Source organism: Apiospora aurea, assembly GCF_038362705.1.
Source record: "Apiospora aurea strain CBS 24483 chromosome Unknown utg000005l_segment0_segment0, whole genome shotgun sequence".
Classification (NCBI taxonomy): domain Eukaryota; kingdom Fungi; phylum Ascomycota; class Sordariomycetes; order Amphisphaeriales; family Apiosporaceae; genus Apiospora; species Apiospora aurea.
The window spans coordinates 2,017,359-2,041,074 of NW_027117392.1; the positions used below are offsets into that span (position 1 = coordinate 2,017,359).

Below are 23,716 nucleotides of genomic sequence, written 5' to 3' on the forward strand. Positions count from 1 at the left end.
GAAACTGCATACGTAGTATAGTAGTAACCTTTCTTTACCTATGCACATACCCACCTCGCGACAGCCAGTGCAGAAAAGGCGAAAGAAAAAGCAACGAAAGCAAGAAGCCTCTTGCCCCTAACCCCCGCCTCGACGATGTGGGTGGAATGATACATGACAGATGGCCCTAGAATTGCCCGATCTTGGCACAAACATAATGATGCATTCTACGACAGCAACGGAAACAGGGCTCATCACGTTGGATAGGAAGAGGTAAGTACGAGAGAGATACGCAATCCTTGTTTTGGGAGAAAGAAAAAAAGAAAAAAAAGAGCAAATGCATGTATTCTATTAGATCACCTCTGCCGAATGGTGACTATGCAACAACGCTCCATCCGCTATATGTAGTACAATATGAATAAAGAAATTTTAAAGCCCCAAGTATCCAAAGAATCTGTCCCGGTTGCATATCTGCCTCTCTTATCCAAAGAACGTCTTCTTTTTCTTGGGTTTGTTATCCATATCTTTGAGGATATCGTCAAATGTACTTCCGCTTTGGGAGCCCTGGCGGTCTGGCGAGGCGAGAGTAGGAGATCCTGCCAGGCCGTTGAGATTACCCGAGGATCTGCTTCGGTTGATCATCATCATGCTGACCGGTCTACCCCCCCGCTGGCGACTCCCCGGCACTGAATATTCGGGACGTTCGGTGATCACCCGAGTATCCATTGGCCGGCATGGGCACAGGCTCAAGTCCCAGCGCAATACTGGACCGATACCCAGGTCTGCCGGCTGGCGAGTGAGATCGTGGCCGCAGTTGGGGCGACGGCGCCATCAGGTGAGGGGATTCGCTGCGACCTGGTAGACTGCCCGAGTTCGCAGGGTCCAGATCCTCGAAAACGGACTGAGGTGCCTGGAGTGGCGAAAGGCCATCCTCCGGGGGCGGTGGCAGCGCGGCAGCATTCGTCTCCCATTGCTTTGCCGCGAGCCAACAGTGGCTTCGGTGGTAGATGCCCTCGACCGAGAACTCGACAGCATCGGCGCTCAGTTCGACAAATCCTGCACCGCCTGCAACCTCGTACCATCGCTTGCGCACCTCCTGCGCGTCTCCCATCCACGGCGGATGGCCCTTGGGCGGTTGGCACAGGAAGTACTCGACGCCCTCGGTGAACTTCAGGCCTGGAGCATCGACAACAAGCATGGGGAGAGACTGGATCACGACGTAGAGGAATAGCCAATAACCAATTCGTTGATCGGCCATCTCGGGGACCGACTTGCCCTTCGCTTCCTTCTGCTCCCACTCCATAAACTCTTTGATGAACGGTATCTTCAGCGCAGATGTCTCAAAGTCGTAGGATTTGTTCAGGATCAGAAGAAATTCGTAGCTCTGCAAGTTTCTCTCCAGCTTTGCTTGCTCTTTTTGTGGCAGGTCATGGAAGTTTTCCTTGATGGATCGCATGTCAGGGACCCTGGGAATATCATAGGGTATCGGCGGAAGCACAGGAGGCGAAGATGTCTCGTATTCTGTGAGGATTTTGCGGAGCGCCGACATTTCTGGCCTTGTTAAATCCGATTCAACGTCGTCCGCAGTTTGGTCGATAACCCGAGGGGTTACTGACTCGCGATCGACGATCAAGTCGTACAGTGCGCAGAGATCCGAGTACAAGATCTTGAGGACCAACCTATTCAGGCCACTTTCGGAGAAGGGGTTCTTCTTGCTGCGGGCCTTGGGAGGCCAGCTACCAAAATTGGTTTTGTAGAAGCTGAGCACAAATTGCCTCATGCGACCAAAGGATTTCCTCCAGACGCCGTACTTGACATTTCTGTACTCCAACATGGACGTTGAGTTGGCGGTTCCCGAGAAAAGGGATGGGAACTCAAACGACTCCAAGCGGTTGTTGACGCTGGCTTGGCGGCTGACCAGATCTAGATGAGCACGCTCCAGCCTTTGCCGCGTGGGGGCTGACACCATTTCCCATAACGGAGACTTCAGATCACGAATGGCCGAGTACTTTCCGACGGCATGAGCAAATGCCTCGTTAAAGAGATCCCAGGATCTCATTCGCTCGCCCAAGACAAGCGCCTCCAGGGTCTTCTCCCTGCTGTGTCTCACATCAGCCAAGGTCATCTGCTCCATGAAGAATCCGAAAGCCATTTCGACCGAAGCACCAAAAGTCGAGCCATCTTCGTTGCAAAACTCGAATTCGGCCAGTAAGCTCGAGACGCGCAAAAGCACGGCGAACAAGGTGGGTTGCGCTTTGGTGCAGACCAAGGGCTGTCCCGTGAGGAATGCGAACATGTTTCGAATGGCCACCAATCGGTCTACATCTTGTTGGCTAGAGTTCGGTTCTTGGCCTGGCAGAGTTACGTTGGGGACATAGAGGCGTGTATCTCCAGCGTCGTCTTCCTCCGGAGGTGGCGACTGGACATTGTTGCGTGCAGCATCGGCCACGGAAAGACTATCCCGACCTTGGAAGAATTGGGTGCCACTTGTGGGCGAGATCGGGCCCTCTAGATCCAGGTCGCCCGCGAGTATATCTTGGAAGACAAGCGAGTAGTCTATCACGAAAGAGGGTACCTTGAAAGACGGGCCGAGCCCACTGCTTTTGGTGTGCAAACAGACCAAAATAGTCCCAGCTTCGTTCCAGAGCTCGGGCACCTTTTCGCCATTGGTGAGGATGGCTGTGTTGTACTCGGTATTGGTCTGGCCAAGGATCCATGCAGAAGCGCCTTTCGCGGTCCTTAGGTCCACCGAATTTGATCTGGATCGACCTCCCGGAAGCCAGCTTTTCCTCAGCCGCCCCCTCTTGTCTGCGTCTCGCGTCGGGCTCTGGCTGCCGTGGCTCGAACCAGGTCGGGAGGCCAGTGTTGGCGTGGTCACCGAAGGGCCCCCAAGGGTCGATCTTCTATCGGGAGGTTGCGCTGAGACGCTCCTTCTTCCCCGAGCATCTGGGACAGGGGACTCCTGCCGAGGCATAAGGTTGGCACCTGCCTGCGAGCTTGAAGAGCGTTTATGCGCGTCATCCTGCAGAGAGTTACGCCGCGAGCGCTGCCCGCTAGGGCTCCGTTTGGTCAACTTTGTACTCGTCTTCATTTCGGCTGGTTGCACTGGCGAGCCGACTCTGCCGGGCGGGGGTGGTGGTGTATGTTCCGGGCGAAGAGGTACGGGCTTTTCTGTTTTCTGCAACTTTGTCTTTCCTGGCGGCGTTGAATCGCCGGAACCCGAAGAGACCCTCTGTTGATCGCTGTGGGCATCGTTCAGGGTGGTCTCGCTCGTTCTGAAGTCCGTCTTCTCGGACGAGAACCAGTCCTTCATGTGGCCGCTCGTAGCTGGGCGTTCGGGTATGGCCGAGGGGTTGGAGTGGTTTTTCTTCAGGGGCGAGTCTGGGGGGATCGGCTTCCGGTGGACGTTCTCGCCGTGTTCCGACTCTACGGGGGAAGTGATCAGTGAGGGAAAGAACATGGACAGACGGTTACGCTTCGTCGTCGACCGAGTCTTTGTGGGAGGCATGAGCGCTGGCTCAGAGCTGGCCGGGTCGGCAGCCGCTGGGTGGTCGGCTTCTAGTACTCGGCTCAAGACGGTGTCGTCTTTGTTGATGGGCAGGGTGAAGCTGCGTTCGGGGTCCTTCTTTGCAGACGGCCTCGAAGCAGCTCGCTTGTCTGCATCGGAGGAAGGGTCGCTGTCGAACTTGAGGAGGGAGAGAAAAGAAGAGACAGAAAGACTGCGCCCAGGTTTGGGGCGAGTGGCAGACTTACTTGAAGCCATCGTTGCACAACCTAGCGACAAGACAAAGCGATGAAGCGTAAACCTTGATCGGGAGAAGGATGGCTGAACAAAACAGAAGACAGTCCAGTAACTTTAATCCGCCTCGAGCCGTGTGGTCCAAGGCAGCCGGGCTGAACGGAGCCACCAATGGGCGTACCGAATCCCGACGGTCAGGTCTAGGGGAAGTCTCTCTACTACCAAGTTGGTGGAGAGTTTCGGAGACAATGCGTTTTGGTGGATGACGTTTGCTCCACCGGGCGTTATGCTGCTGGTGTTGCTTTTCGAGTGGTTGCGAGGGTATGCCTGTCCAGTGCGTCTCATCTGAGCACAGAAGTCAATGTGACGGTAGTAAGGGATGTTTGGGTCGAGGTAGACGAGCAAAAACGTTCGCTAGCACCAACCAAACGATCCCCTGGGGAAGGCAAAATCGAGAGAAGAAAAATAAACTAAAACAGGGTACACTGTTGAAGGTGAAAAAGGAAGAAAAAGGGACCCCGAGGGCAAGCGGAAGCGGAGGAGGCGGCCATGCATACCATACTGCACCTAACCTGACCGTCCCGTCCCATCCTCCCATTGACTGATTAATGGACGGACAGCTGTAATCGCGCCCCTCGCCCTCTTCGTCCCAGTCGTGCTGCTGCCTCTCCGCACCGCACCCGACCTCAGGTGGGAGCGAGCGAGCGCGCGAGAGCTGGAGCTGGGTCGTAGTAGTGCTGTAGCGATGGGCAGCAGAGCAAGGGTGCGTGCCTACATCGCAGGTACCGGGATTTGGGGAAAACACGAGTGGGTGGGCAGCACTGGCCGGATGTACCGTGTAGGTATCCATGCATTAGCGACCCCGTGTTGCTCGCATCGTGTATGTACTTAGGAGGACTAGCTCCAACAACTACTATTGACGGATACCTCCTGAGTCCTATTTGCTCAGCCCAGCTGGCCCGTAGCCTGCAAATTTGTATGCGCTAGAATCAGCTATTGCATGGCATTAGGCGTCAAGGACCGTTCCAGCTTCAACGGTCCCTCACGGTAGATTGGACGTTTGGAAAGGCGAATAAGAATGGAAAGGCCATGACAAAAAAGAGGGAAAAAGAGAAAAAAAGAGTCCAGTAGTCATCGGACCAAAAACTACGGTAAGATGACGCAGCTGGTGCAGGGGCGAGGGAGACGGAGAGAGAGACAGGCAGACAGGGACAGAGACGGAGAGAGAGAGGACCACCTCCAATTTGCTTACTGCCAAGCCCCATCTGCCCATCTCTCCGCACTGCACTGCACTGCACTACACTGCACTGCACTCCCGCCATGGACACTAAGCTGGATGCAGCAGTAGCCGGGCAATTTTTTCTTTCTTTCTTTTTTTTTCTTCCGCTTCTTCTTCTTCCGGTTATTTCTTCGTTCCTGTCTTTTTCTCTCGCCCTCATTAGTAGCTACCGTATGTAGCTTGGCAACCTTAATATATCGAGATCCCAATATAAACACCCAACCAATTTGTCGTCTGAAACTTCCCACGCGTTCCTGCGTCCAAATGTCTCTCTTCGTCGTGTCTACTGACTAGCCTGCTCGCGCTACGACGTGCATGTTTCAACAATAGGAGGGAGCGATTCCTACCTGGGATCGTGGCGTGGGCGACAAAACAGAGGGGCGCGGGCACTACGAACCAGAGGTGAAGGGGGAAAAGAGGGCTATTAATAGCAAGCACCCACTCACGACGGGCTATCGACGCACGCAACGCCGTGGCTAATAAGCTAGCCAACTGACTGTCTCCGACTGTCTGTCCGACTGTCTGTCTGTCTGACTGACTGACTGACTGACTGACAAAGAGTGCGAAAAACAGTACGTGGCCGCCGTACGGATATCGCGGCCTACTGGGCATGGTGCCCCCTCCCTCCCCGCTCTTGTCTATTGCGAACCACAAGCTGAAGCCAGATGTTGCCCCAGCGTCTCTAGTTTGAACCAGTGGCTGCCCTGCTCGCTCTACTCTAGGAGTCCGTACCGACCCATTCCTGTCGTATAGCGGCGGAGGATTGCACCGTGGAGACGTGCGAAACGTCGGTATCTAGAGCACCTACCTATCTGCTGACCTACCTTACTTGCTGCCTGCATCTCCTCGTATGTTGCTGCTGCCCTATGGATGGGTAGTCGACGTCTGTACGTGGTTCGTTTCGATCGCCAACGAGTCCCGACAGCGAGTAGATCCTATCCGCCACAGCCACAGACACGACGCTGCGAGTCCGGTTAGTTCCTTCCTGTGCAGCCGTTGGCAAGCCTTATGGCGGTGGTAGACCGACCTTCCCGGGTGTATACAAGCATGTACAACATAAAAGTAAATATAAATAGGCATCGGCATAGGCATAGGCATAGGCATATATATGTCGTTGCAAATCCCCGATAGGATGCCGTTCCGCTTTTCAAGCCGCCTCACCGGTCTCTCGCCCGCTTAAACCTACGGCCATGGTCGTATATGGTTGCCCTTAACAACATGGACGGCGTGTGCTCCAAGAGAGTTCCAAGAGGGAGAAACTTTGCGGGTTTTCCAAGGAGTAGAGGGCCGGTGCAGAGGATCGCGCCGTCGTCTTAGTTGCTCTCTGGGCGGTTCGACTGTTTGTTTCCCCGCGTAACGTACAGGAAGGAGTACAGGAGTACAGGGCCTCGGTAGCCCGCGCCTGACAGGCGGCACAAGCGCCCTCGTTTACGTGGTAACATCTTTGTTACCATGGCAAGCGCCGCCTGGCTAAAGGACCTCCGACTCGGTTCTGACGTTTGGGCACCCAGACATGCATCTGTGTGTGTATGTGTGTGTATGTGTGTGTTTTACCCTCCCTTTACTATATGCAACTAATCTGCCAGCGTGGATCTGTCCGCCTTTTGCAAGGGCGCTGCTGATTCCACGGTAATTTCAGATCTGCAAATCAATATATTTAAGTATGCTTCTCCGGACACGACTAGCTTCCCGTATATATTTTGGGCACACGAGTATAAGCTATGCAAGCGCCTAACGAGATGAAACGGAAGCTGGAAATTTACATTTGTAATAGCCGGGCGGGCCGCGATCCGTGATGACGTCGAAACCAGGCTCTTCTCGCACGCTTCATCACTTGTGAAATAGGCGCGATGCTCTTTGGTTCCCAACACAAACGCACGCGCCTGGTGGTCAAAGGAGCGACTACCATATCTCGGTATTCGCTCGGGTGAGATGAAATGTGCCCGAGCAGTACGTGGCAGCGAGTGCTGCCTGCACACTAGCGATACCACGGCTTCGTGTGTCCTCCGTGGGCTGTTCGGATATGAAGCTCATCTCGCCCAATCATCCCGAAGGAATATGGAGTGGGTGAACTCAAACTGACATTCATCGGTATATGAGGAAGCTCACGGCATGTCTAGACAGGCACATTGTACATTTCCTGGGAGGTTACGGGAACCGCTCATGCACCGCCCATGTGTCGTTGAAAGATGCCCAATACGTAACGACTACAACTCCTACCTACTACTGCATGTTATCATCTCGGATGCTCTACCTTGGAAGGAGGCGTAATTTTCCAAGTCAGCGTCGCCCTCAGTCGCCAAACCCAGCAACCGTGCCGGCTCAGGAGCCATGCGTAGTAATGGACAAGCGAATTTCTACGAGCCACTCGCTCGACCCGACCGCTACAGCGTCAGTGTTCAAGACGCTCTGTCAAGGTCGTCCCGGCGAGTGCAACTTCGTCATGGCCGGAAACAATGATACAAGGCTTACAATGTGTGGGTTCCCCGCGGGAGTTTAGACTTGGGCCTGCTCTACTTGGGTGCGGTGATGAGGTCATTACAACCCCGAACGAGGAAGAGGTTTCGCATATACCTAACATAATGCACACAGGCGACTACCCCCCCCCCCAGTGGCTTCTCCGACCACGCACAAGAGACAAGGCCGTACATGTGATTGAAGCCTGAGGCTGGGACTGGGTCTGGTTCTGGGAAGAGACAATACAAATCAACTTGGCTGCTCTTCTCGGCAGGGGCCATGCGAAAGTCAAGAATAGGTAGGGGAATTGCGTGATGGCCAGAAATATATCCATCGCCAGACCGCGAGCATCAATGCCATCCTGGGCCAAGAGGAGGAGCCCGTGGGGGTCTTCAGAGGACCACTGCCACTGCCAATCCTGCAGCCAAAGCAGCGACAGCCATAGAAACATTCGACGGCCCATCTGACCTCCTCTCGTAACATGCGGATTAGTACGCAGATGCAAGTATGAAGTCCCATAATTTTCGAGCCATCTACCATGGTATGACAAGCTTAGTCACTGCAGCCAGAAGACGCAAGATACCGCCGACCCTGAAGACGAAGGGGGTGTGCTGATTGCATGAGTGTGCCAATCACAGGCCGACCCGCCCTGTTCGCAGTGCGGTGCACAGTTCCGTACCTTTTGTTTGGGAGGGTGGTGGTAAGATGATCGAAGGGGAAAAAAGCCCATGTTTCGCTTCTGGGATTCCATGCCGTACCCACGGTGTGCAGCTATCAAGAAGAAGAAGAAGACGAAGAAGAAACAAAACCAGCGATGGGAAAATGGAGGTCGGGGTTATTTTTCTTTTATTAGTACTTACCTGGGTGACACGAGCGTTTGACGGAGTCGGGATTGCTGCCCAGAGGGAAACTAGCAGGTGACGTTTGTTATTATGTAGAACAGGACCCCTGCAAGCTGTGTACGGCTGTAATTAGACTGCTAATCGGCCCTGGGCGTGTGCGAGGATGGAGGTAATGTACAAGTCTGGAAGTATACGATGGGAATGGTTGGTAGGCCATATATGCACGTTCCCTCCGTGTAAGCCGACATTTTTGCCCTTTTCGGAAGGAGTATCGGAACAATGTCTTAGAGTTGGTTGCGCATAGAGAGCACGGCGAAGTCTATAGAACTCGGGATCTGACTGAGTAAGGTATTCAATTCCCAAGCACCAAATCAATTGGGCCGAACCTGTCCATTGTCGAGCCTCGCCCAAACCCCGGCCCCCAATCCGTGTATAGCAGAGCGTTACCATGGCGGGAGTTCCTGTCGTTGACATCCCAACCGGCCGGCCGACACTCTGTGCGACCCGTCAACAACTGGCTTGTTCAATCTCGGTGAGAAGCAGGGATGCGATTCGTCAGTTCTTGATCGCTCAGGCAAGCTTGGCCAGGCCGTCGACCAATCAGAGCCATGGCTGCCGATGCGCACTTTGAGGTATCTCGCCGATGCGTGCCTCGACTTCTACGAGTCGAGATGCTCGTCTCACCGGGAAATGACACTTCATCTTGAACCTCATTTGTCTCGTGAGCTTTTTTTGCCTGTTGATACCCCACAAGAGTCTCGCTGGACACACGCCAGTGTGTTGATTCCGCCGTGCATTGTCTTACAAGCCAAGCTATGACTGGTGACTTACACGCGGGCATGGCGGCTCTCGGACAACTCGCCAACGAGGCCCCTGGCTTTATAAACCAGGTCGGAAGGAGGCACACCCCACGGCAAGTCCCACTCAACTCAGGCAACTGGCATCAGGACCCGTTGCTCCAACACCCCCAGCTCGAGGACTTCCCATTTGACTTCCGTGACTGGCCCTCCCCCTTTGAAGAAGTCCAAGACGACCCTTATAGCGGCAGAGCTAGTGTCCCGCGCCAGCCCTCAGCCAGCCCTGCCAACTGGCATGATAATGACCAGTCAAGAGTTTTCTCTTTCGACATCAGTGAGTGGATAGTTCCTTCCATGCTGGACGAAGCCCAGGAGGAGGAACACATGGAGGGACGAAGCAACCCCGATGCGGCATCCGTGCCAGGCCTCACCTCAGGATCCTCCGACGAAGGAGGCGCCTCGCCTTCTTCTCCCGTCGAGGACGGAGCTCCCGATAAGGCCCGATTGAAAATCCTCAAGCAACACGACGATGACTACACAATCCCACAACGTGAGATCAGACCCAAGAACCCTCACTACCCCTCCCGGATCCTCTTGAACCACAATTTGGAGTACGCATCCTCTCCAAGCTTGGTCGACAGCTATCGGGAAACATCAACGTCAGGTTACGTCTTGTCATCGACGGCTCACCAGGTGCCGCCGCCACGAAGGTCGCCCACCATCCTGACACAGAAACCCGGGAGGGGCAAGCGAGCAGGACCCCTGCAGGATAGGGAGAATGTTGCCGAGGTTCGCGAGAGAGGTGCGTGCTTGCGATGCCGTATCAAGAAAACAAAGGTAAGTAAAGCACGCCGAGGTCGGTTCCGATGGTCGTTGACAGCAACCGCAGTGCAGCACACAATATCCATGTGACCACTGTAGCAGCCATGCTAGGAAACAGTGGCGGGATAGCATGCTGAATGAGTACGATCTCTGCGTTCGCCTTGAGAAAGGGATGACGTTGGCATTCCCGCCAGATTTCTGTACGTACTGAGACCCGTATATGTCAACATCGTCGCCCGGCGCGTTGCCGTATGGGGGCTGTGTCCGCTGTCGCTAACTATGTTCCTTCCAGCCCCTGCTGCAAGCAAGTTTGGTGGGAAGTCCAACCCTCTCAGGTGGTTCATCTATTTCGATACACATGCAACACTTCCTGAAGCATTGGATGTGTGTGTGCAAGAAGTTGAGCTCGGGCTACCTGCCATGAGCCACCAGGCAAGCAGCGGCAGGTCACAGAGATGTTATGTCTTTCTCCGAGACTCTGTGCCCTCATCTCAGCTCATCGAGGAGTGGGCCGAGAAGCAGATGCTAAAAGAGAGTGATTCCGGGTTCTTGTCAGCCTTGGACCTGTTCACCTACTCCTGCGTTAGGGGTGGGTTTCTCAACGTACCTCAGGTGAGTCTTGTCAGTCCCAGACAGTACCGTGCCGCGCTGACATGACCAAGTTCAACTTGCTTCACAACGTCCTGAGGTTTAGGTGCATGTACCAGATATGGAGGCCAAGGCGTCTGTACTACCGGGACGCAAACGCCTCTCAGGCCTACGTGCTACCGGCTTCCATCGTGTGTGAGCTTAGAGGAATGGCGCGAGCCGAGCTTCACCGGCTAGAACGAGATATTTGGACCATATTCGACAAGCTCTCGAGTCCTGGTGTGATGCAGGCAGCAGATCAGCTTCCGACTTGGGTCAGCATGATGCTGTTGATGCTCACCTATAAGGACATGCACTCTATGGAGAAGAGGTCCGGGTCTTATCATCGAGGTGCTAGCAGTTCCGGAGTCTATCAGTCCTTTGGTAGACCGGTTCGAGAGCTCTTTATGGCCATTGTAGTGATGTGCGAAGCCCATTTCAAGCGAGGCGTGCCCGACGATATTGCAGTTGCGGACCCGGCCAATCAGAGCAGTCAACGTGTAGGATCCTATTGGCAACAACTCCCCCACGAATCAAAGATGATAGCCAACAGCCTGGAGCAATTCTGTATGTTGCAGAAGTTTTTTTTTTATCCTCCTTCTCTTCTCTTCCTTCCTTTTCTGGCTTATCTTATCTTGTCCTCCTTCTCTTGCATATACTGACAGACTATCGCAGTGCCCTCCCTGAATCGGGAATCGAGCTCACTTGACCCCTTCGTGAAGACACTCTTTGCCAAGATGGTAAAAGGTCATTCCCGTGGGAGCAAGAGGCGGAAAACAGCGTCATAATAGTACGGTGGGCGTCGCCTCAAAACCAAGGGCCTACGCCACTTTTGGGCACCGAGATTGGGTTCCAATGGCATCATCCTCGTATGCTATGCGGGCAGGCCCGATCGCCCTTAATCCGGGTACCATAGGCAGCCACTTCCATACGCATCTTGGTTGGTATGCAGTTCGCGGACGTATTGGACCCTTGAAATCTTAGCGAGGCTTGTCATCCGTCCGCCCGTCTCGAATTGAACTATGAGGTCTGGACAAAGATCGGCTCGACTTTTCGGTTCACAGTGTATGGGTTTTTCTTCTGCTTCCCAATGTTCTTGAAAAGGCTCTGGAGGCTCGCGAGATCAATTCCGCGAGTGGCGTTGGCGGAAACCAGTATAGTCAGCTCAATACGATCCTTCTTTTTCCCTTGCGTAGTGACCGCACGGAATCTGCAGCGCGTGATGTTTTAGTGGAAGTTCGTGACCGGGCCAAAGTTACTCACCTGACAATATTTTCAAGTTCCTCAGGGTCCTTCGGCTCGGTTGGGCAGAGTGTAGTCAAGACAGTGGCGACTGCACCAAAATACTCCGCCCAGAATACCACCTCTGGCGATGCTGCATGTGCCAATTGCCGAAGACTCAAAAGGAGCTGGCGATCTACAGGCCCCAAGTCCGAATCCCATCTGGCGCACAAAGTAAGAGCGAGTGCTGCACGTGCGAGATGCGTGAAACCAGGAACACTAGGATCCCGGGTTATGGCACGGTGTAGCTCGTAGGCAGCATTTGCACTACCAGGCTGCCCAAGACGCGCCCAGATTGCCTCAACAAACAACGGCCCTAAGTCGAGCGTGAAGACCGTATACACATCGCGTGCGTCAAATCCGGGAGGGGCCGCAGACTTCAGGGTTTCCATCACAGATAGCAACGTGGCGTCACTGGTGTCATCCCCGGGCTGCCGAAGAAGTGACAGAGGCCTGGACTCCCGCATTTGTTTGGGCAGTTTCATGAGCAAGGCGCCCTCTCTGTTGCCACCACTGCAGAAAGTAACACTGCGTATGTTTTGGACGCTGCTGACTAGCGCTTCGACAACCGTGGCAATAGCAGGAAATTGCTCTCGTCGCCTACTCGACATGCCAAAGATCTTACCGTCGTACCCCTCGTTGACTTTGCGCATCATTTTGCTCTCCTTGAAGAATGAGCCGGGAACCTAGCAATTCTCTAGGTTAGTATCCCTTCTCTCTGGGAAAGGGTCCCACTGTTTCATAAAGGGGGCTTAACGCGGGCAAGATGGCCGGCCAGAGTTACTTACCGTATAGGCACCCACGGCCGGGATGGGGTATGGTTGGATCGAATCATTATGCATCAGCATGCTGCCATAGCCGCGAAAACCACCACCGCAGAGATAGACATCGATGCCTGCAGTGTCCGAGCTCGATGCCTTGAGGGTCGGGAACTTGTTCTGCAGATCTACAAAGGCTTTCTGCATCCCTGTGTTCAGGTCAGACCGCGCGGTTTCCTGCTGCTTGACTTCGCCGGACTGGATGATCCTGATTAGCTTCGCAGCGCCGAATGGGAGGCTCAGCCCAGACTGTGCGGCGGCGATCTCGTAGTCGTCCATGGCTGAATTCAAGTACGTCATCTGGACTGATCCTCCACCAAGGTCAAGAAAGAGCCCGTCCACTTCCGCGAAGCCACTTCTTGCGCCGACAGAGCCGAACAAGGTCTCGACTTCGGGAGCCAGGACGCATATGCCGAGTCCTGATGCAGAATAGACAGCCTCGAGCATGGACGCCGCATTTTCGGCTTTACGCATGGCCTCTGTAGCGAAGACAGTAGTGTGCGCTGGCGGCACCCCATAGCCGTCGGCGATGGCCTTAAAGCGGGCCAGGGTTTGAGAAACACGAGTGATGGTGTCGGGCGGAAACTTCAATGGTGCGGTTGATGGCGAAGTGCTGAGGGCGTCGAAGAGCGAGATGGCGGCACGCTCCTTGTACAGACACTTTAGTAGGCGAGTCTGTGGCGGCGAAAGATCCGAGATGGAGAAGCGAATGCCGTTGCTTCGAGTTAGTCAGCCACCATCCACTGCCTAGAGATGAAGACTACTGGCAACAACACAGCTGTTGGACGGTATCACGAACCTTCCCATGTCAACTAATGCGTAAAGGTGGTTGGGGTGGTCGGGAGTCCATTTAGGCATCTTAGCCTCGAAATTGGCCAAAGTCACGGCTTCGGTGATGGCCGCCATGGTTTCGAGTTTGGAAGTCTCGGTCCGTGCTGTTGTATTTGAATTGATTGCTTCCTTCTGTCCGTTTTTTTTTTCTTCCGCTTCTCCTTCTTTTTATTTCAATTCTTCTTTTCTCGCTTTTTTAATTGTAGGTGTCTTTGGATCAGAGGTGATGGACGAAGACCAGTTTCGACTCGTTAACGATTTGATGACAAGGACAGCCAGCACCGCAGACCCATGCAAGGCAATGTGTAAGTAGGTACGAAGTATGTGTGGACGCATGTGTCTGTCTGGTGGATGCCAAGCTTGCAAGCTAAGCATGTCATCAGATCAGGCAGTGCCCGAGTCTCCAACTGCATGGATCCTGCCGAGGCACTAGAAGACAATAGTGCGGGTGCTCATTGGAGCACCTAAGCCCTATCAATCAAGATCCATTCCGTCCATCAATCATTATATCATTATCATTTTATCCACGGTGTGGCCGACAGCAATTGCTACTTACAGGTAGGTTATGTACATGGCAATGTCGACCTTTACTAGCCATTTGAAAGTAAAATAGTGTAGACTTCCAATACTACTTCAAGTGAATGGCATAGCTCGGTGCCTACTACACATTCCCGCTTGAGTGAGTGCTTACCTAGATCTGAGGACAACATGAAGGTTGTTTTCATGCCAGGCCCCAACGACATATATGTACCTACGGTATGTACATATGTTACATGACCACACTCAAAGTAGATAGTTAAACTTGATGACCAGGTTGCCTTCTCCATGTTGTCGTAATCATTCGCCTCGCCCATGATGGCAGATCTTGCTGGGCGTAGGCATCTTGGCTCTCCACCGTGCCGCCGGCCACGGCTCTTCTCAGAGCGACACTCCAGGCGAGGCTGCTATCACCGATCCTAGCTCAGGCTTGAGAGATACCCGAGCTCATCCGAGTCGAGCAGGTCTATCCCAACTCCACCAGGCAACGCAAATAATGCGCCGCTTGCTCCTCGTAGGGAGGGAAGTCTGGGCCACGGGACTCGAGCCTTTTCTGCAGGGAGAAGAACGCCGAAGCAGCAAGGGCCAGAGGTGAGTCTTCGGGTTCGATTTGTAGCCCAAGTAAGTCCTCGGGGAACTGCGAAGCCCATCTCAGGCTGCGCTAGAACTAGGCGGCCATCGGTGTGTCAAAGAGTCCGTCTATAGACCAGTATACCTTCGTCTGCGGGCAGAAGGTGGAAAGGGTCCAGGCATGCCACCCGATGGGGCATCGCAATTGAGGACCAGTTCCTTGGTCCAAGTCTTAGCCCAACACACAAAGAAGTACTCAGCTCGACGTCAAAATCGCCATCTGCCTGGGTCTCGAGAAGATTGTCCACAAAGTGGACCTTCTCATCATCAACAACCGCAGATACTTCCAGAGACCCAAGGTACCTAGTGAGTAGTATAGAGACCAGCCAAAGAGGAGCGGTAACAGTAGGAGCTTGATGAGTGACGACAATACCCTGGGCAAATCGAACATGGTGACGCGAGAAGAAAGATGAACGGCACCAAGTGATTACTAGCCTAGAAAAGGCGACGGCGACAGGGCTGGCTTGGCTGTTCAGTATCAAAGTCTTGAGCCCCAAATGCTTTAGCCCAAGGTGATTGTGTCCCATAGCGTTTTACTTGGACAACATATTGGCCCCTTCAGCCCTTAAAAACTGCCCCGTCGCCATATGTGTAGGAATTTCGAACCATGCGTTTCGGCCCTCTGTGGATGGGATGTTCCTGAAGGCAGTTACATGGAGAACTAGCGGTTGTCCTTCGTAGGATGAGCGGGCTGCGAGCGAGCCCAGAAACTATGACATGACATGGTCCCCTCAGCCGTGACACACCACCGGTATGCGACTGAGGACCGTTATGCAACTTGGGTATGACTATTAGCAGATAGTCTGCAGATAGTTGGAAAACGTATTCGATACGTATCGCAACGATTGGAGGACAAACGGGAATGCATGTATGCATTAGGTATGCTAGCCTAGCCCGAACCACAGAGAGAAGGAAGCTGGAACTCTTCCAATCGCTCAAGCATGGGCTGTTGGAGTTGGATATGGACATGGACACGGACACGGACATGGACATTGTGGGATGATGCTTCAGGCGCGTAGACGCGTCAGTTTCGCGATGCGTAGATGGGCGCTGATTGGTTGGTGTCCAAATCTGTCACATCCCGCTTTCGTTCCATCACTTTCACTTTCACCTTTCGCTTCCACTGCTTCGAGCCTTCGACCGAGCGCCGACGATGGGATGGCATCTGAAATGCCGCCGGGATGACGGATAGCCGCCGTTTGAAATCAACGAGGTTGGATTTGAGACGACGGGTGAGTTTATTTCGTCTTTGGAACTTGGCCTGGCCTAGCCTATGAAAGGGATCATCCCTCTTCCAGTTCGTTGCAAACATCTATCGAGCTTGGGGTGGTGCATCAAATCTGTCAACCTATCAGTCAAATCAGTCAACCCAGTCAAATCGTTCAGGCCAGGCACGCACATACTATATTGGACTGTACTCGGCATAGTCGTACTGTGCGCATGTATGAGTTTGATGTAACGACGTCCTGGTCTCCCAGCCACCCTCTTTCGATACCTACTTCATACCTACCTACCTACCTACCTACCTACCTACATACTTACCTACATACTTACCTACATACCTGCATGTACTTACATTACATGTAAGTAAGTAGTGCCCGCGGAATGCAGTACCTTACATTGCACTACCGCACTCCAGGCTCCAGACTCCTGCTAAATGTCTCACCGCACATGCCCTTCATCTGCTTTGGCTCGGCTGTGCGTGCCTGCAACGAACGAACTGGCTGCAGTACGTACTTCCAGATCGCCGTTGTGATATTTGATACGTCCAGGCAGGGTCTCTGGCCTCTGGGTCTCTGGGGATCCGAGTCTGCATCACGAGCAAGCACGAATTGAGTTGAGCAACGAACCTAAGGCGAGGCAAGTAGGCACAGTGCATCTTCTTCATACAGGTAGGGGTTTGAGATCCAGATTGATACTGGGTAAGAGATGTTATCATTTCCTCCCGTCCAGTTATCTCAGTATGCAGAGCCCCCCACCACAAGATGTCCACTATGTTAAGTACATATGAAGCTACAGATCTATACGTTACCCCATATCCGTCCATCCGTCTGGGCCATTGCCAATTGGCCATTGCTTTTCAACCGGTTTCTTGCAGTCGCCGCGTCCTTGACAAACAAGTCGCGCGGCCGTATCGCTGTCTCGAGAATGCTTGTTAGGCTTTGGCTCACCTCTTGCCGTCGTCCGATGGCTGCTTGTTCGTATGGGATGGCCATTGCCATTGCGCATGGCGCTGCTTCGAGACTCCTTGCTCCTTGTCCAGTGGTTTTGCGCCTCTACTAGACGCCTGAGTGCACTGGCCCTCGTCGTGGCCGACTGCGTTCCTATCGGTTCACCCATTCGAACCCGCGGTCCGTCGATCAGATGTATGCCTACCTGATGCAATGCAGTCCTCTCTGCAACCGGACTGGTATTGCATCGGCAGGGTTGCAGCGGCCACAGGGACATGCAGTGGCGCCTCTGCTTCGAGTTGCCCTGAGGGTAGAGAGTCCTGTCTGCACCACTGCACCACTGCACCACTCAGCGAGTGCAGTTTGGTCCTGATGCCAGTGTCTTGCGAACTGGAGTTCGCAAGTCTCGCAACACGGACTTCTATGACCTACATTCGTACCTAGCTACATCTTACATCCGTACATATCGCTCAAATCGACCCCTCACTGGAGTTGTTCCAAAATGCCATCAAGTGTGGTCAGGCCAAGCCGGGGGGCCCGTTCTCAGCCCTCACTCGCGCACTCGCTCCCTCGCAGACTCTCTCCCCCCCCATCTCCCCACGGCATTTCTTGGTTGTAAGTATCTGCAACATGGATAACACAGGGCCCCCATAGTTGATGTTCGCGCTTTGGCTCGACCTAGGCTGACCGCTCAACTTCAGAGTTAGTACAGTGGACACAGTGGACACAGTGGACTGGTCTCAAGGTCTCAACCCAGTCGAGCGTTAAGCCTATCTGTCTAGGCCCTCGACTGGCTGCACCGCTCACACAGGCTCGCACAGGTACCGTGCTGGGCTCACTTGGCGTCCAGGCGTGGTGGTTCAGGGCCTTTCCCGTCTTGCTTTGGTCGCTTATGTACCGCACCCCCAATCCCAATCCCAATCCCAATCCCAACCGCAAGGCCGAAAAGGGCATAGCACGGCGTTTCTACTTGGAGGTACCTACCTACTGTTGACGACTGCATGAGGAGGTACGCACGTCGACAGGTCACTCCTCTACCCTGGGCATGTACCGACCTAGAGCGCCCGGGGTATTCCAGTAGGTACTCCGTACATCCAATATAGGTACAGTCCCCCCCTCCCCTTCATCCTTCTTGTCTGGATCGGATCAGTAGCTCTCGTCCAGAACCCAAGAGCCCAAGAGCCCAGTCGCTGCCAACTGATTGATAGGACAGCGCTTGTGTACTGTAGGTACCGTCTCTCTCCTCCCCTACCCCCAGTCTTCGCTCCACCTCGACTGTCACCTACCTTCTTTCGTTCAGGTCCGCTTGCTCGCTACATACTTACATCCTATCCCGCCCGCTTCCCGTCGCTCGTCTTCTGCTTTCTACTTGCTTCATCTGCCCTACACGATACAGTACACTCGCTCGCTCCTACATGCTTCCCCCTACAGACCGTCTTGAGGGGACGGATTGTTGACGCCATCGATCCGGCGGGGAGAGGCCTAGTAGTCTGTTTACTCAAAAACAAACAAAAAACAAAAAAAACCAAAAAAAAGCATCACCATAATACCACGCATCGAACCCGATCAGAGCGGGATTTCCTCTGCTTGCTTCTTCCGTCGCTATTCAATCGTCGCGACGCTGCAATAACAAATCGTTTCCTTTTTCTTTCCACCAAAGTCTAATCCTATATAAGAAAAACAACACCAGCAGCCAGCACTACGCAAGACAACCAGGACCGATCGACACGACTTGCATATCTCCCGATTTGGTTTCAGATTGCGACAACTTGCGCGCCGCCCCCAAACCCAGCCAAGCATTTAGCATTTGCATCAAAACATCAGAGACGCGTCTACCAGTTGAGCTGTCGCCTTGAACGACACGCCTGCCGGAACTTTAAGGGAGTGGAAAAGCCAATAAACAGGCACCACTGGATTGTGCCTGCTGATCGCAACAAGCCCGGTACATGCGTCGCAGTGCTCTCCAAGCCCGAAACTTATCACTTTCACCATGTTGCCCTTACAATGCGGCGCGGCGACTCTCCCGAGGGGGTTTCGCCTACCTCCCAGCGAACGTGATCCCAGGACTCCGGAACCTTCTGCGCCTATGGAGGAAATGCCTCCGTCGCCACCGCGACCGAGACTGAGGCTCAAGCGGCGCAACATTACCACCCAGCTGAATGCGCCGACACAACAATTCCTGGCATCCGTCGCAGCCGCTGATGTACCGATACCGAGTGTGGAGGAACCGGCGTTCGTGAACACCGACGAGGACATGGCTGATGGTCTATCTGAAGTAGACATGATTGAACAGGATAACATGGGGTTGTTTGACCAGCTACGGGCGCGCGCATTCTCGCCTCCCAAAACGCCAGCTGGTGATGCTGCGCCAGCGTCTTCGGCGAGTGAATATCCGGACTGGTCAATCGAATCTTGCTGGAGCGGCTCTGACGCGGAATCGAGCCCGGAGTACGAGTCCAGTCGCCCGTCGACGGCTTTCTCCACCCAAACAAGCGCGTCATCTCTCTACAGTCAGTTTTCTCACGCCTCGGACGACGACGATTGTCATTGCCCCAACGCCAGCGGCCCCGAATGCGATGATTCGGATAGCCCTTTGCCAATTGCACCTGCAGCGCGCTCCAGGAAGCCTCGGCGAGCCCCTTGGACTAAGGCTATGAGCGCGCATCTGTGGTCTACGTATATGTTGTACTTGCAAGATCCACGGGTGACCCCTTTCCGTTTGGGAAAGAGCCGTATCCCACCCGAAGGTGTATGCAATCGCGTAGCTCGAGAAGCCAAGCGGAGTTGGAAGGGCTCCAACGCAGTGACTCCCGCGAACCGAGACAGCACGCCCACCGCGGAGTCTAGCAAGCCATTTATTCAGTGGCCGCACACGTGCGCAGCAACCAAAGCTCAGCTGCGCGAACTGTGCAGGCTCAAGGCCAGTTCGCAACCTGGCAAAGCAATGTATACGTCTCGCAGTCCTACGCCTTTCCAGGTTGCGGCCCACCGCCGTTGGAACAGGAGACATGGACCTGCCCGTTCGCCTTCGGCATTCTCGGCTCAAGACATGGCGATGTCCTTGACGTTGAGTACGTCGGAGACCATGCAGCCGCATGGTCCTCTGGCGCAACTCACTTGCTCCCAACCCGAGCCAGACGATATGTCAACGCCCATAGCGGCTTCCTCGGCAGCCGCATCAGAGCATGCCTTGGAAGACGTAGCCTCGGCTAGTCGTCCTCGACTTGCTTCGCCCTTCTTTGCTCGCAGTTATGGCCCAAGCTCGTCCAACCCACTCGTTGGTAGCGAGGATTTACGGAGGCAACCGCATACTGTTGGGGCCCGTAAGCTGTTGAAGTCGCCCGTGCGACTGACACGTTCAAAATCCGGCACGCAGAAGCGTAGGTCAGTGAAATCACTTGAAGACCAACCACGTCGGCGCCCGAGCTTGTCTGCTGCGCTCTGGGGGTTCCCTCCCACGGAGCCCGAAAGTCAAGCAGGAAACAAAACTCTTTTCAGCTCAACAGCATCCACGGAGAACGATAGTATGTTCATCCCTAGGTCAACAGCAATGCCTGATCCGTTTGCCCCCACTGAGACCGGCGCATCTGCCGCTTCATCTGTGGCAGCGGCCGCACCTCAAGTCCCACGATTGGGCTCTCCCTTTGGCGCTAGCCATACCTTCCCGAACAGGCTGTCACAACCGCTCGGTTTCAACTTGACGGCTTTGCGCCGGGGATTTGCCACGGTACAGCAGCCTTCGGAAACGAATCCGCCAAGCACCCCTTCTCGGTCAAGTCTGGCATCAAGACTTGCTTACATCGACCAACGACTCAAAGACTTTCGAAGTCGAAATAATGTCCCCCGGCGATCTCAGTCACCATGGTGATGATGATCAGTTTGAGACGAAGGCCAACAGTCAACTTGAGCTTGCACAGCCGTTTTCTTTGTATAGATTCCACCACATACCAACTACTGCTTTGCCGACGATGGGGCCCAGTATATTGAGCAACCACGCGGCTTGGAAGCAAGCTACGATTAACGGATACGCCTTAATTTTCTCAGGGGAAAGGACAGATTGAAGATGTTTCACGGTTTCGAGGCACGTCCAGGCTAGGCGAAGCATTTCGAGTGCTTGCCTACGGCTGGGCCCCCTTTTCACGATAATGAAGATATGATACGATTTGAATGAATGACGGATGGTGTCTCTATGATACGGATCAACAGTCACGTTATATCATGGCAGTCCGTAACCCGGGCTCTTGTCTGGTTGGATTCGGCGTTTTGGATACCAACACAACGGAAGAATATCTCCAACGATGTTACGAAGAAGCAGGAGACCGTAGTTAAATCAAATTCATTACGCTCCTATGATTATAACCCGATGCTAGGGGTTAGTTAGTAGTATAGATGAGTTGATATTGCAAGTTTATTGCCTGCGTATTGAGGAAAGTGAGTTCTAAAAATGCTAGTTTCATGATCCACGATCCACGCAAGAAATTAAGACGATCAAGTTTGGGAAGATGAAGTCTGAATTTAATATATTTTCAATGATTCTTGTTTCAACTCGATGGAAGAAGGGAACCCTCCTGGGGGCGGGTACCTTGGTGGGCTTCAATATCCCCCTCCCCCCAGACGAATGGCTCTGGGTCTTCTATATCCTCTTCGAAGGTGGCGGTTCTGGCCATTTTTTCGGACAACAACTGAGATTCCTTTCTTTCAGCTCTGTAAGCATCCTCCCTTCCTGCTCCCGGATTCACGTTCTCGGCGCGCAGGGTAATGATCTGCACCCAGTTGCGTCTTGGCTATTCTCAAGCCTAGCGGAACCGGTTGGTACCAAGGTATATACCGTGTCTGTGCGGCTATTTGGCCGTCCTGGCGAAATAAAGATGAGACACCACCCATCTGTTTGTTTGTAGTTGTATTGTTAAAAGTTACATAAAAGGGGAGGCATGCATGGCTTTCTTTCGAAATCAACACAGCCAAGAAGATATTATGAAAAAAGAAAAAAAAACGTGGCCGTCGTAATTGGAGTATTTCTCCATGGCTGGGCTAGCAGCACTCGCTCGATCAACTGCACTGCTCAGCAATGAGGCAGACTCTTCAATCATGACAGAAAGAAAACAAAAGAAGAGAAGAGAAGCGAAGTGGGTGTGTGGAGGGGGCGGGGGGGGAGAATGTGTGTTATAAAAAGAAGGGAATGGGAAGAATGCCCCTGTTCAGGGCATGCCCAGATATAGTTCGAAAATGGTGGAGCGGGGCGACAGGACGTCGCGGCCGAAGGTGGACTCGAGCTCAGACTCGCTGCTATCCTCGTCCGAGGCGGGCGAGCGCAGCGCCATGGGCCTCTGGCGGTGCTGCTGCTGCTGCTGCTGCTGTTGCTGCTGCTGGGCCTTGACGTGGGGGCAGCGGCCCTGCTTGACGAGGGAGCGATGGGTGTGGAAGGAGCACTGGCGGAAGCCGAACTGGCGCTCGTCGTTGCGCAGGTGGTTGGAGGGCAGGCGCAGCTGGGGGTTCTTGGTGGCGATGCGGACGCTGCTCTTGGAGATCTTGGAGATGTGGGCGACGTAGTCGCGCCAGAAGTCCGGGCAGCCCTCGAAGAGGTCGTGCATCTGCTGCACGGTGCCGGGGCGCTCGAAGCCGCCGCCCAGCGTCCAGGCCGTCATGGCCACGATCCACTTGCGCAGGCGGCAGCTCGCGTCGGGATCGCAGTCGACGTAGACGTGGCGTACGAACTTGGAGCTGATGTCCCAATTGCACATCAGGTGCAGGTCCTGGACGGCATCCATGGCGGCGTCCTGGAGGGCGGGCAGCTCGACGACGTGGGCGGCGAACAGGTGCAGGTTAACCAGGTCCCACTGCAGCTCCTCGGCGTAGTCGTTGCAGATGGCGTCGTCAATGACGGCCCGGAAGTCCTTCTTGCTGATGTTGCTGTCGTTGCGCTGGTGGAGCCAGTAGGTGAAGAGCTCGAACATCTCAGGGTCCTGGTCCTCGAGCCAGAGGATGTTGAACTGGGCGTTCTGCTGCTTGAGCACGGCCGTGGCGTCCAGACGGTCGCGGAAGTAGGGTGAGCAAGACGCCAGGAGCTCCCGGGCGATGACGAACTCGCGGCTCTCGTCGCCGACAAATACTTGAACATTTTCCGATGTGAGAACGCTATACGTCGTGGAGGCACGGTCAGTAAGTGGGGGAAGAGACATGAAGAAGGATCTTCTGAGTGGGAACTTACGTAGACAGGGAAAAGCGTCCGGCTCGCAAGGCTCCCTTGAAGGCCGAGTTGGTTGGCGCCATTATGTCGGTGTCGGCGTTGTCGTTGTCGTTGTTGTTGTTGCTGCTGCTATGGCTTGCTAACAATATTATCGAACCAAGGAGATAGTCGGTATACCAGCGGACGGACCGGAAGAAGAGAAAACGAGCGGCGATCACAGTCGACGAAGAACAAGTCAGGCCAGCTAGAGTCTTGTTGAAGCGGAAAACCTGCCACTCGGGTCGACGACGATGCTACTGACTATACTGCAGGATAGACGTAGATGGAGAGCAAAAAAAAATCAAAAAATCAAAATAAGCAAACACACACTTGACGGACGGGCAGAGGGCAGTTTTCTAGAAGAGCTTAAACGTGCCGAGTGGAAACACATCGGGCACGAGGGACTCGATCCGTCTGGCCTTTCTCCAGGACCCCGTCTCACGTTCCCTGGTGGGAGTGGAAGTGGATGTGGAAGTGGAAGTGGAAGCACTAGCAGGCTCGGAGGTTAGGGATGGATCATGGATGCACTCTGCTTGCCTACCTGGGATAGCACACCCACCCTCTTGGGATCGTAGCACGCAGGTAACATGGCCGTCGGCTGTGTGCTGTGTGCGCGTTGGGTGTGTGAATGATGGGATGGGGTGGGGTGGGTTGCGATGCGATGCGGTGCTACACAAGCT

The 23,716-nt window shown here is 54.0% G+C and overlaps 6 protein-coding genes across 6 annotated transcripts; 2 read left to right on the plus strand and 4 right to left on the minus strand.

Moving 5' to 3' along the window:
- Positions 1–459: 459 nt before the first annotated feature.
- Positions 460–3,742, minus strand: PG986_007196 (uncharacterized protein; the record flags this gene model as incomplete). The annotated part of the gene is made up of 2 exons (XM_066843418.1): positions 460–604; positions 681–3,742. The coding sequence occupies 2 exons, from the start codon at positions 3,740–3,742 to the stop codon at positions 460–462; spliced, it is 3,207 nt and encodes a 1,068-aa protein (XP_066699530.1).
- Positions 3,743–8,904: 5,162 nt separating this feature from the next.
- Positions 8,905–11,444, plus strand: PG986_007197 (uncharacterized protein; the record flags this gene model as incomplete). The annotated part of the gene is made up of 6 exons (XM_066843419.1): positions 8,905–8,928; positions 9,073–9,895; positions 10,208–10,527; positions 10,578–11,109; positions 11,218–11,282; positions 11,334–11,444. The coding sequence occupies 6 exons, from the start codon at positions 8,905–8,907 to the stop codon at positions 11,442–11,444; spliced, it is 1,875 nt and encodes a 624-aa protein (XP_066699531.1).
- A 118-nt stretch (positions 11,445–11,562) lies between these two features.
- On the minus strand, positions 11,563–13,547 carry PG986_007198 (uncharacterized protein; the record flags this gene model as incomplete). The annotated part of the gene is made up of 4 exons (XM_066843420.1): positions 11,563–11,752; positions 11,806–12,509; positions 12,612–13,359; positions 13,441–13,547. 4 exons carry the CDS (start codon positions 13,545–13,547, stop codon positions 11,563–11,565), a joined length of 1,749 nt encoding a protein of 582 aa, XP_066699532.1.
- A 928-nt stretch (positions 13,548–14,475) lies between these two features.
- Positions 14,476–15,166, minus strand: PG986_007199 (uncharacterized protein; the record flags this gene model as incomplete). The annotated part of the gene is made up of 2 exons (XM_066843421.1): positions 14,476–14,665; positions 14,826–15,166. 2 exons carry the CDS (start codon positions 15,164–15,166, stop codon positions 14,476–14,478), a joined length of 531 nt encoding a protein of 176 aa, XP_066699533.1.
- A 3,634-nt stretch (positions 15,167–18,800) lies between these two features.
- Positions 18,801–20,678, plus strand: PG986_007200 (uncharacterized protein; the record flags this gene model as incomplete). Its single annotated transcript, XM_066843422.1, has 1 exon — positions 18,801–20,678. One exon carries the CDS (start codon positions 18,801–18,803, stop codon positions 20,676–20,678), a length of 1,878 nt encoding a protein of 625 aa, XP_066699534.1.
- Positions 20,679–22,008: 1,330 nt separating this feature from the next.
- On the minus strand, positions 22,009–23,080 carry PG986_007201 (uncharacterized protein; the record flags this gene model as incomplete). Its single annotated transcript, XM_066843423.1, has 2 exons — positions 22,009–22,945; positions 23,019–23,080. The coding sequence occupies 2 exons, from the start codon at positions 23,078–23,080 to the stop codon at positions 22,009–22,011; spliced, it is 999 nt and encodes a 332-aa protein (XP_066699535.1).
- Positions 23,081–23,716: the final 636 nt, after the last annotated feature.